The sequence below is a fragment of the Macaca fascicularis genome, chromosome 3 (genome assembly GCF_037993035.2).
Source record: "Macaca fascicularis isolate 582-1 chromosome 3, T2T-MFA8v1.1".
NCBI classification, from domain to species: Eukaryota; Metazoa; Chordata; class Mammalia; order Primates; family Cercopithecidae; genus Macaca; species Macaca fascicularis.
In genome coordinates this window covers 60,497,109-60,510,076 of record NC_088377.1, presented here as the reverse complement: position 1 = coordinate 60,510,076, position 12,968 = coordinate 60,497,109, and the positions used below count along the sequence as shown (strand labels likewise).

Genomic DNA, 12,968 nt, shown 5'->3' with positions numbered 1-12,968 from the left:
TGAAAGAAGAAATGAATATAATGGAAATTATTTTATGTTCTTTGAAATGTATAACTGAAGGCTGGGTGTGGTAGCTCAGCCTGTAATCCCAGCACTTTGGGAGGCAACGTGAGAGGATTGCTTGAGCCCAGTACTTTGAGACTGGCCTTGGTACATGACAAAGCTGCAACTCCACAAAAAATACAAAAAAAAAAAAAAGTTGAGTGTTGTATAGTCTCAGCTACTTTGGGAGGCTGAGGCAGGAGAATCACTTGAACCTGGGAGGTCTAGGCTGCAGTGAGTCCTGATTGTAACTGCACTGTAGCCTGGGCAACAGAGAAACATCCTGTCTCAAAACAAACAAACAAAAAAAGGATTGTATAATTGTACAATAAAAATAAAAATATTCATGGCTTTCACTTGTTTGTAAAATCGGGGTGATTTTTCTCTCCCAACATCACTGTTATGCAGGGGTTTCATTCTCTATCTTGGGCATTGAGTGCCATTAAATTATTGTAGCCCGTGAAGAACCACGTATTTATCCTTGCTTTGGGGCAGTTTGTCTTCAGAACCAAAGTTTAGATTTTATTTAGAGTGTTTCTCTACTGACTTAACACCATAACTGGTTATGTTTTTTAGTATTTAAGAAGCACTCTCATTCCATCGAGAGTTAACATTATCTTTAAAGGTTTTGTTATTCAAAATGAATGTTAGCTTGATATTTGTATCAAGTTTTATCAAATAAGTATTAACAATTTAAAAAAGAAAGTCAAGTTTTAAAAATGTTTAGTCAAATGCAAGATTTAAAGTTAAATTGCAAATAAAAACTGATAGGGCATATAATGTATCCAGTTTTTTACCTCTGATATAGGAGTCCAGGAAAGACCTACAGTTTCTGATATTATCCCGTTTTTTTTTTTGTTTGTTTTGAAATGGAGTTTTCTCTTGTTGCCCAGGCTGGAATGCAGTGGTGCAGTCTCGGCTCTGCTCCCCGGGTTCAAGAGATTCTTCTGCCTCAACCTCCCATTTAGCTGGGATTACAGGTGCACGCCACCATGCCCAGCTAATTTTTTGTGTTTTGAGTATAGACAGGGGTTTCACCATGTTGGCAAGCCTGGTCTCAAAATCTTGACCTCATGATCTGCCTGCCTCGGCCTCCCAAAGTGCTGGGATTACAGGCGTGAGCCACCATGCCCAGCCCTACATTTAAAAAATACATTCCCAGTGTATTGCTTAATGCATATCCTGGTGAAATTTGTGAAGAAACAACTTTTCAATCTGTATTCTCTGAGTGAATTAATAGCACCCCTTACATCTATGGCTTTCAACCGGGGACAGTTGTGTCCCAGCGGACATTTGGCAATGGCTGTGACTGTGTTTTTGGTAGTCACACCTGGGGTGGAGGAGTACTAGCAGCATCTAGTTGGGGGAGCCCCAGGGTACTGTTAGTTATGTAATACACAGAACACTCCCCAGCACAAAGAATTACGTAGCCCAAAATGTCAGTGGTCCACTGTTAAGAGACCCTGGCTTAAGCAGAGAGAAGTCTCCTTCTGCAAATACTAATGCCACTGGAAAATGAATACTTTGCCCTACCTTTTGGAAAAGAGAATACATAGAAATTGGCAACTGAGAGATTCAGATGGGTATACTGGCACTTTTAGATATGTTCATTTTAGATGATTATTTTTAATCAGAAATCTAGTGACTGGCTTCCCTCTTTGGGGTAAATCACTCTCAACACAGGACATTTAAGACATTTGACAGCTTAGTTGATTTTAGAATTGGATAACGTTCTCAAATAATTTTACATTTTTTAAAATAGGGAAATTCCAATATAGGGTTACCGGTTTTCCTTATTTTACAGATGGGGTCGAGGATTTGGTCTTTTGGGTTCCATTTTTGGAAAGGATGGTGTATTAAACCAGCCAAACAGTGTCTTTGGACTTATATTTTATATACTACAGTTATTACTTGGTAAGTATTTATCAATACAAAAATAAGTTTGTTATATTCCGTTTAGTACTTTGTGTCTTTGCGCTGAAGTGTCTTGATGTTAAATAAAAGCATGTGTTATTTATAGAGCCACTAGCATGTACAACATCTTTGTATTGTGAAAACTTGATTCGCTAAGATTTTATTATATTAATGTTGAATTTATGTCACTTGCTGTTTAATCATGGAGAGCTGTATCTCATGATGTCCAGAAAAACCAGTCCCATTCCAGAAATTATCACTCCCATCTTCCCTGTAAATGTGTTTCCTAGTTTTATAGACTCTGTAGCCTTTGTAAAGATATCATATATTAAGGGGACATTAATGAGAAACCATATTCATAATCCCATGACCTTTACATATCCACTATTCCTACAGTCTTCTGCTTTTAAGAATAATTTTGGGGCCGGGTGCAATGGCTCATGCCTGTAATCCCAGCACTTTGGGAGGCCAAGGTGGGCAGATCACCTGAGGTTGGGAGTTCGAGACCAGCCTGGCCAACATGGTGAAAGTCTGTATCTACTAAAATTACAAAATTAGCCGGGTGTGGTGGTGCATACCTGTAATCCCAGCTACTCGTGAGGCTGAGGCCGGAGATTCACTCGAACCCAGGAGACGGAGGTTGCAGTGAGCTGAGATCGCGCCATTGCACTCCAGCCTGGGCAACAAGAGCGAAACTCTGTCTCACAAAAAATAAATAAATAAATAATAATAATTTGGGGCCCAGTGCGGTGACTCACACCTGTAATCCTAGCTCTTTGGGAGGCCGAGAAGGGTAGATCACTTGAGCCCAGGAGCAACGTGGCGAGACTCTGTCTCTACAGAAAATAAAAAAATTAGCCAGGTTGTGGTGGCACACACCTGTAGTCCCCGCTGCTTGAAAGTCTGAGGTGAGAGAATCACTTGAGCCCAAGAGATGGAGGTTGCAGGCAGCCGAGATCACACCACTGCACTCCAGCCTGGGGGACAGACCAAGACCTGTCTCAAAAACTAATAATAATTTGATGTGAACTGTGTTTCACCATAGTGTTGTTTATCCTGTTATTGTTAACATCTAGGTTTCACACCTTTGACTTCTAAATAATGCTGCACTGATCAACTTTGTTTAAAGACCTCCCACTCCTTCCTTAATCTCCACAAAATAAATTTCCAGGCATAGGATCAAAAAACACAGATATTTTCTATTTTAATCGGTGTTACCAAGTTGCTTTCCCTCAGTTCTTTGGTTTCCCTGAAGCTCTAGCAGTCTTTATTTTTAAGATGTGTTTTGTAAAATTTCTTTTTTTTTTTTAGTCATAATGATAATCTTCACCAGGAAAAATTGCTAATAGTTACACATTAGTACCTATTTAAATTTTACTCTCTTTAATTTCCTTTTATTGTCCATTTAGATATTGGATCCCAATAATAGTACGTTTTTATTGTGTTACAAACATTTAACGCATTCTTTATCTTTTTTTGTTAGTGTTACGAATTTATATTTTATTAAGTTTTTATACTTTCAGAGTTAAATCCATCGTTACCTTTGCATTTTATTTTTCTTCTTTTTTATAGATCTTGTTGCATACCAATGCTTTTGTATTTTAATTGTTAATATTCCATTATCTGTCAGCTCTTTTGATTTGGTTCATTAAAAATACATGTAACTCTTCTATCTGAAATTGATTTGTTATGAGGCAAATTATAAATCTAAATCATTCTCAGTAGTTCTGTCGAGTTTGCCCAGTTCCATATCTGTGTATCTTGCAGAAGTTCAAAGATATGTGCACACGGATATTCATAGCGGTACAGTGTGAAATAGCAAAAAAAAAAAAAAAAAGAGTTAGCTTAGAAATACGTAATGGTTGAATAAATTAGAAAATAGTATGAAATACTATGTAGCCATTAAAGGAAAAAGGAGATCTATATTTATATCCTAGAAAGATAAATATACTATTTAGTGAAAAACGCAAATTTTGGTATAATATGTATAGGATGAACATGTTTGTATACATGCATGTAAATGCATAGAAAGGGGTCTGGTGGTTGGGCAGGAGGGAGAAATTTCACTGTATTCTGCATATTTCCATTTTGCTGGATTTCTAGAGAATAATATGAAATATAAGCCCAAATGCAAGGCGTTTTCCCTTAAAGGCAAAGAACCTAAGAAAAGCCTTTGACTAGATTAACTTTTGAAGATAGAGGTGCTACAGCCAAATTTCTTTTTATACCATTAATTTAATGCCATGCTGTATGCATATTTTAAATCATATGTATCATATGTGTTTTTTCATTCGCATTTTTTGACTTGCATTTGGATGCTTCACGTGCCTTCTAATGTTGGTGTCTTCATGTGAGGCACATTTGAACTAACCTAACAGTTTCCAGAGCAGGACATCTGTACTCACTTTTTTTTTTCTTTTTTATTATACTTTAAGTTCTAGGGTACATGTGCACAATGTGCAGGTTTGTTACATATGTATACATCTGTACTCCCTTCTAAGCTGTTTGAGATACAGCATTTTTAATTTAATTTTTTCATTGGTAATCCATTCACATGGTTCAAAACTTTTAAAAAAGGACCAGGCGCAGTGGCTTATGCCATTAATTCCAGCATTTTGGGAGGCCAACATGGGTGAATCACAAGGTCAGGAGTTCAAGACCAGCCTGGCCAATATGGTGAAACCCTGTCTCTGCTAAAAATACAAAAATTAGCCGGGTGTGGTGCCACGCACCTGTAATCCCAGCTACTTGGGAGGCTGAGGCAGGAGAATTGCTGGAACCCGGAAGGCGGAGGTTGCAGTGAGCTAACATCGTGCCACTACACTCCAACCTGGGCAACAGAGCAAGACTCCTTCAGGAAAAAAAAATATATATATATAAAATGTTACACAAAGAAAAATCTGTCCTACCGCTTCTCTTTTTCCCTGGTTTCCACTGCTCCTCAGCCCCAACTGGTAGCTTGTTACTGTTTTAGAGTTTCTTTTTGCATATACGAGAAAGTACACATACACAATCTTAATTTTCCTCCTTTTTAAAATATAAAAGGCAGATGCTATACCCACTGTTCTACAGCTTGCATTTTCTTTTCTTTTTTTGCTTGATGGATATATCATGGGGATTTTTCCATATCAGTTTATTAAATGTCTTCATTCTTTTTTACAGCTGCAGAATAATCCATTGCATAATTGTACCATCATTTGTTTAGAGTTACAGCACATTTTAAATTCCACTGGGAATTTTACCCTGAGCCACAAGTACCTAGTTGCATTACGGTAGTATTTAACGGAGAGCTGGTATTTATACACTATTCTAAGTGCTTTAACCCTGCATTATCTCAGCTCATTTAATTGTCCAGCAGTCTTGGGAAGTAAGCATGATTGTCATCCCAGTTTTACAGTTGAGAAAAGAGAGGCATGCAGGAAGAAATAACTTGCCCGTCTCATTTTGAAATTAACTTTCTTAGATAAAATTGTGACCGCATTAATTTTGAAATGTTAGTTGTTTAGCATAGGTGAAGTCAGCAAACTTTTTCAGTAAAGGGCCTGGCAGAAAATTGACTTTGCCAGTTGCTGCAGCCATTCAACTCTGCCTTCTAGTGTGAAAGCAGTCACAGACATTACATAAATGAATGAGCATGGCTGAGTGCCAATAAAACTTTATTTACTAAAGCAGGTAGCTGGCCAGATTTGCTAGTCCCTGCAGTAATTCAGCAGCACCTTAGTCTTGAAGTGCCCTATGAAAGCATCTAGTCCCGTGGCTGTGGCCGAGCCAGCCCAGCCAGCCCATAGGCGTCTTCTTGTTGCTTTTCTTTTTGCCAACAGGCACCGGGATTTCAGCTCTTTAATTGACTTCTTTAAACCTGCTCCCACCGGTTATTTTGTTCCTGTTTCTGTTATCCTTATCCATGAGTCATTGGGTAGGAGGGCCGTTTAACATGCTCTGCCTTCTCTGTCCTTGAAAATAAATGCACATATTCTCCATACTGTTGGCCACAGGAAACTAAAAACAATACGTGTGAAGATAGAGTCCAGAATTCAGGTACCCTTTTTTTTTTTTTTTTTTTTTTTTTTGTTAAATGAGACAGAGTCTTACTCTGTTCCCCAGGCTGGAGTGCAGTGGCGCAATCTCATCTCACTGCAACCTCCGCCTCCTGGGTTCAAGTAATTCTTGTGCCTCAGCCTCCCTTGTAGCTGGGGTTGCAAGCGTGCAATACCATGCCAATTTTTTTTTTTTTTGGGTATTTTTTAGTAGAGGGGGGTTTAACCATGTTGACCAGGCTGGTCTCAAACTCCTGACCTCAAATGATCTGCCTGCCTCGGCCTCCCAAAGTGCTAAGATTACAGGCATGAGCCACTGCGCCTGGCTTTAGGTGCCTTTTTGTACTGAGAGCCTGGGTTTAGCACACATGTCCACCATTTTTCTTGATCGGGTTTGGCCCACATACAGCCAATGAGCTAACTGTGGTTTCCCTTATCCACTAGGGTGAGCCCTTCCTGAAATGTTTAGCAAGAGTTTTTCTCTCCTCAGCAGCTTGTTGGTGTAGTCACCTCTCATTGTGGATTTTTAATCAATCTGATCTAAACATGGAAAAGCAAATTTTACTTTCCACAGATGGGGAGGCTGTAGTGAAAACCAGAGAAGGTTCTCACCAAATGTGTGCAGCTCGGTTTAGGAAAAGGCTGCGGTCCTCATGTCCCTTTATTCATTTGGTGTCTTGGGGCTGTTGATGTTACAAGTCAGCTTCATTGCGTAATGTGATTGTGAGACTGCATGTTTGCTTTGTGTGCATATTTTCAACTAGGTTAGTTTATGAAATTAGTAACATTTCACCGAAAGATTGAGAAATCAAAAACATTGCAGCTATAAAACTGGCATTTGGCCGGGTATGGTGGCCCACACCTGTAATCCTAGCACTTTGGGAGGCTGAGGCGGGAGGATCACCTGAGGTCAGGAGTTGGAGACCAGCCTGGCCAACAAACAATTAGCCGGGCATGGTGGCACATGCCTGTGATCCTGGCTACTTTGGAGGCTGAGGCAGGAGAATTGCTTAAACCCGGGAGGTAGACATTGCAGTGAGGTGAGATTGTATCACTGCACTCCAGCCTGGGCAATACAGTGAAACCCCATCTCAAAACCCTGAAAAGCTAGCATTTGATCTGCAGAGTCCACCTGTATAATTTTAATGAAACAGACCAGTATTTCTGTTTTCAATTTTCAGAGTTTGGCAGGAAGATCAGTATTCAAACACTGCAGCAAGTCACACAGTGTTAGTCCTTGTCACTCAGAAAGCCTCTCTGCAGCGCCAAGGCCTGATTGAGCCCGCGTCTCTTCTCTTACAGGCATGACAGCAAGCGCGGTGGCAGCTTTGATCCTCATGACGTCCTCCATCATGTCGGTCGTGGGGTCCCTGTACCTGGCCTACATTCTGTACTTTGTGCTGAAGGAGTTCTGCATCATCTGCGTCGTCACGTACGTGCTGAACTTCCTTCTTCTCATTATCAACTACAAACGACTAGTTTACTTGAACGAGGCCTGGAAGCGGCAGCTGCAGCCCAAGCAGGACTGATGCCCGACGGACTCTGCCCTGACAGTCTCAAGCCCCTTTTCCATTCAGTTTATTTTGCAGCAGGTTTTTATTATTATTATTATTCACAACAGACACTGTCCCTAAGAATCTCAAACTGATTTTTTAAAATCCTGTAAATTAGAAGGGGCCCTCGCTATTTTCTGTGTCAATCTTCATTTTAAATATGGATACAAAAAGGATACGCCGAGCCAATCAAAGACAAGCTTTAACTTTACTTTGAAGATGTTTCTGAAATGATAAAATGTAGCCCTAGCCCCCTGCCCTCAATTGTAAAGTCAGCAACCATTGCTAGTAATTCTTTAATGTGCATAAATTCAATTTCAGGTATAACAAATGTGATCATGACATGAAAATATTTTAGAATAGATACTGTATTAAATATTGCCATGTTTACAATATGTAATATGTTTTTAGCTGATGGATTTAAACATGTAGATTCAACTAGAATCCATTATGTGATATTTGTAAATAAAGGTAGAAATATTAGATCCATTTCTGCAGAACTTACTGTACAGTTTAGTTGGAGTGTAGCACTGAAGAACTGTCAGCTGAGCGTTGACTGAGGAGATAGTGAAAATAGCCTATACACAGCATCTTGTGGAAAGTACTGGCAGCTGTGGGTGCAGCAAATAATAGGGTGAAAAAAATAATAATAGGGTGGTTGGTTCCCTTTCATCTCCCTCTTCTGAAAGGAAGAAATTGAATTGGAACATTCAAGTCCTGTTTGTGTCCAGTCATAAAACTGGACCAATTGTTAACCTTACAGAATGAGTTATGTGGCCAGACCTTCAAGTCCAAGGCCTTCAGGACACCAAGGATGGGAAAATGGGTATTTTTTCTTTGGAGAAAAGCTGGAAATATAAGCCTGGCATTATTAGGTAAAGTTTCTTCCACCAGTTGAATTTTCATGCAGATATTTTTCCTTAACGTTGGTGCCAGTCAACCAAACAGTATTATGATGGAAAAGACCAGTCTAAGCCCCGTCGCTCCAGCGTGGGAGCCAGTGTTCTTGCTCATTGTTTCTGCACTAACCACTCGGATGTGTAATTTAGTTGTTTTGCAGTCAAATACTGGATTTGTAACCTTCAGGGCTGACATGCTGCGCAGTTTGCTTCATGGGAGAATAGGAACAGGTAGACACATCTCAAGGCTAAATCTGGTCGTGTCGCCACTGCTCTCATAATGACACACATGCAGTAAGAAGAATTTTGGAAGGGGATTCAAGTAAATCCAAATGAAATTGTGACAGGACGTTTGTATGGTTAACATCTGATATCAGAATGTTAAAAGTGCCTTCTGTCTTAAATCTCAAACCAAATATTTTGTGTGTTGACCTTGGGCAGAAGTGTCCTGCCCTCCCGTCTTCACCGTCAGGTAGAAAACCCGCACTCTGCAGAAGGGTCCTGTGTGATCATTTCACTCCTCCGGTTGGGAAGCAGCAGTAATGTTTTTGCTTCCAATCTGATTAATCATTTTATGTTAAAAACAGTCAATGAGACCAGTACCTCTTGAGTGCTTTATTTGCCTTCTCTTTGAAGGGAGGGGACAGGCTCTGCTCTGTAAACTCAAATGTGTAGGGTCAGCAACAATTCTGTAGCTTCCACTGACTCAGAATTGATGCAACGTAGGTCTTCTGGCTCGAGGCAGGTATCAAGCTTGAATTGTAATGAACTTTTCACCAGTTTCAACCAGTTTCTTAAAAGATAGCTTAACTCAAGATTTCATCAAGACTTGTGTTTTCCCATGAATGTGAATCTTTCAATGGCTGTTGGAGTATGGATGTACTGTTCTTGTATTCTGAAGTAGTTAAAGAACTCTAGAAAGCACTGATTGGCCGTCTGGTACCTATGGAGAAAGAAGTCCTCACGTTTGAGGGCTGTACAGCGAGGCCGTCTTATAGCAGCACGTCCAGCTCTACCAAGGCAGTCCTCTGGTTCTTTTCTCTAAGCTACAGTGGAAATGGCCTAATGGTTAAAACTGTGGTACACATAACACCGGTTGTGCTAAACAAGTTCCTCGTGTCCCAGGATCCAATGGTTTTTCATCCTATTTTGTATCAATCAGCAGAGTATAGTTAAAGCTTGTCTTGATGTTGCATTCTTGCAAATGTCTTCAACTCTTACCTGAGAAAACATGGGAAAATGGTCAGCCAGACCCTTTCAGTTTTTCCTTTGCTTTTCTAAGGCTCGGGGAAACCACTGTTTCAGTTGTATAAGATTTTTTTTGCCACATTCTTATGGCCCAGTTAATTAATACCTTTTTTCCTCATTGAGAGAGGAACACGTACTGCCTGTCATAACAGCATTGTAATGCCAGTGTCTCAGTAAGTAACAGAACCCTGGTGGTATTAATTGGGTGTTTTTTGCCCTGGAGAATTCAGATTCCCTTCTATACCTTCTATTCTGCCCAGAAGAGGGGGGAATCACCAGTGTTATAAAATTAGAAGATTGTTTTGCCCTATTTACTGAATATTTGAACACTGCAGCATTACTAGCCACCAGTGTTAAAGGACAGATGAGGGGAAACATTTGTTTTTAGCAGTAATTCCATGATTCATCTTTTTTAAGTAATTTGTTCCAAATGAAGCCATTTATTGACTTGATGCTCACAAATATCATTTGAAGAAAGACGAATTGGGGTTAGATGATAAATTCTAGGGAATCTGGGTGATTTGGAGGATTTCATTTGGTTTTGCATTACAGCTAGTTGCTCTCAGTAAAAGTAAATTTCTGGTGAAATAACTCAGGGTTAACTGGCTGTGTGCCCAGAATCACTGTTCCTTTACACATGTGTCCTCTCCTTAAATTCATTACTTTCAAATGATGTTCAAAGCATTGACTGTTTTCATTCAAAGAGGACCAAGACTACAGTGAAATTAAAACTATTTGCTGGCCGGGCATGGTGGCTCACACCTGTAATCCCAGCACTTTGGGAGGCCGACGCAGGTGGATCACCTGAGGTCAGAAGTTCAAGACCAGTTGACCAACATAGTGGAACTCTATCGCTACTAAAAATACAAAAGTTAGTTGGGCATGGTGGCAGGCACCTGTAATGCCAGCTACTCCGGAGGCTGAGGCAGGAGAATTGCTTGAACCCAGTAGGCGGAGTTTGCAGTGAGCCATGATTGTGCCATTGCACTCCAGCCTGGGCAATGAGTGAAACTCTGTCTCAAATAAAAAGTAAATAAAAACTATTTGTTGACTATTGTTTTTCATTTAGTTTTTGAAAAGACTATTGGCAAAAGTACAGAGTTATCTTCAGCAGTTTCTTCGTAACTTAGATTGGTACCAAGAGTGACAGGAGATCTTGTCTTGAAAATCAGTATTAGATGCCAACAAGGAGACCCTCTGTGACTTCTGGTAACCTATTTGGGGAGACGAGCTAATGACCTATGATACAGTTTCTGTCTTCATGTCTTTTCCTCCAACACACAAGCATTGGTGAAACATTTCAGACACCTCAGGCAGCACTTACGGTTTCTAATTGTGACAACTACCCTTCCATCAAACAAAAAAGGCAAGGGTGGGAGCCCCAGCTACTTGGCTAAACATTTTTTTACTACAAATTCACCTAGAAAAGGTGAAATGTTTTGTTATAAAACTGTATTAGGCATGACCTAAGTATTAGGTGTATGATCTGTCTAGAATGTTCCATGAGAAAGATTTCTTACTAGTGCTTTAAGCTCCAGAGTAAACATTCATTTAAAATGGAGTTCAGTGGGCAGGTTTCCCCTTTAATCTAGATAGAAATACTCTTTATCAGAGATTTAAGGCGCCGTTTTGCTAACTGATAAATAAAACCAAATGTAAATATGTAAGAATGTTTATTTGTTGCACATAACTTTTTTGGTATAAAATAAATGTAGAAGTTACCTGTGGAAGTTGTGCTCCTATTATTCTTAAACTGCAGGGTTGCATTCCAAAAAAAGCTGAAACGAGGTCTTTTTAGACTCGGTAGGAGCCTTATATTCTTGAAGTCAATACTGTAACCTCATTTCTAAGGTATACAGGGTTGATTCTTTTTCTCTTAAATCATACGTAACTTGCAGAAGATTCAGAGTCCTCAGACCTCTAGATCTTGGAATTCCTGTGGGTTTATGATGTATGTGATTGTCAAGAATTAATGACAAAATGTGTCACTGCCTACTGTTCTGTGAACACTCAGAATGTATTAATGAGCTGTTTTTCCATAGTTTTACTTTAGCTTACCTTGAATACTCCATGTATAATCCTCTAAAAAGGTAGCATCGGCAAGAAAGATGAATCCATTGGAAATACAGCTGAGCTATCCTTCATGGACTAGAACAAGTGTGTTCTGTGCTGGAGCTTAAGACCTGTGGAAAGGGGCACTGCCCCCACCGGGCGCAATGGCTCATGCCTGTAATCCCAGCACTCTGGGAGGCAGAGGTGGGTGGATCACTTGAGGTCAGGAGTTCAAGACCAGCCTGGCCAATATGGTGAAAGCCTGTCTCTACTAAAAACCCAAAAAAACTAGACAGGATTGTGGCGTGTGCCTGTAATCCCAGCTATTCAGGAGGCTGAGGCAGAAGAATTGCTTGAACCCGGGAGGAGGTTGCAGTGAGACGAGATCATGCCACTGCACTGCAGCCTGGGCAACAGAAGAAGACTCCATCTCAAAAAAAAAAAGAACTACCCCTAATTTGTAAACCATTTAGATGTGTCTACTACATTTAACTTTTCTTAATGTTTGTCAACTTTTATTCATTATACCTTGACATACTGGAACACAAAACTTGATTCCTTTGAAAACTAAAGAGAGGTTGATAAAAAATATACAAGCCCTAGATTCTTAATTGGAACTGACTACACTCTCATTTTTTAAAAATGGACTGACGATGCCTAATAAAACCAGGCGAAATTAACTTTATTCTTTCTTTCATGGAGCTTGCACAGGAAAGCTAAAAAGGAGGGTCTGTGTGGAGACAGGGGGCTCAACCACAAGAGAGGGGGAAATCAAGTTCTATAGCAAGAACCATACTGGAGGCCGGGCACGGTGGCTCATGCCTGTAATCCCAGCACTTGGGGAGGCTAAGGCGAGCGGATCACCTGAGGTCAGGAGTTCAAGACCAGCCTGGCCAACATGGCAAAACCCTGTCTCTACTAAAAATATTTTTAAAAATTTAGCTGGGAGTGGTGGCAGTTGCCTGTAGTTCCAACTACTTCGGAGGCTGAGGCAGGAGAATTGCTTGAACCCCGGAGGTGAAGGTCGCAGTGAGCCGAGGTTGCACCACTGCACTCCAGCCTGGCCGACAGAGCAAGACTGTCTCAAAACAAACAAAACAAAACTGTATTGGTTCACTGTCTTTCAACTGACTGGACAGCAAAAGGAATATTTTTCCAAAGCATATAGTTCAAATCAGAACTGATGCACCATCCTTGCCTTACTGGAGCCCGTGAAGAGAGGG

The 12,968-nt window shown here is 40.3% G+C and overlaps 1 protein-coding gene and 1 long non-coding RNA gene across 3 annotated transcripts in view; one reads left to right on the top strand and one right to left on the bottom strand.

Moving 5' to 3' along the window:
• VKORC1L1 (vitamin K epoxide reductase complex subunit 1 like 1) overlaps positions 1–11,423 on the top strand; it is an 82,757-nt gene extending 71,334 nt beyond the window's left edge. Inside the window, exons 2-3 of one of the 2 annotated variants that reach the window (XM_005549443.5) lie at positions 1,847–1,956; positions 7,296–11,423. In XM_005549443.5, coding sequence (XP_005549500.1) covers positions 1,847–1,956; positions 7,296–7,522 — 337 coding nt within the window. In that variant the 3' untranslated portion in view covers positions 7,523–11,423. Of the gene's footprint in view, positions 1–1,846; positions 1,957–7,174 lie in introns of both variants that reach the window. The other variant, XM_074034881.1, reaches the window with a different exon arrangement.
• On the bottom strand, positions 11,350–12,823 carry LOC141409847 (uncharacterized). Its single transcript, XR_012432360.1, has 2 exons — positions 11,752–12,823; positions 11,350–11,629 (listed from the first exon to the last, which is right to left on the bottom strand). It is a non-coding gene; the product is annotated as an uncharacterized lncRNA (long non-coding RNA).
• Positions 12,824–12,968: the final 145 nt, after the last annotated feature.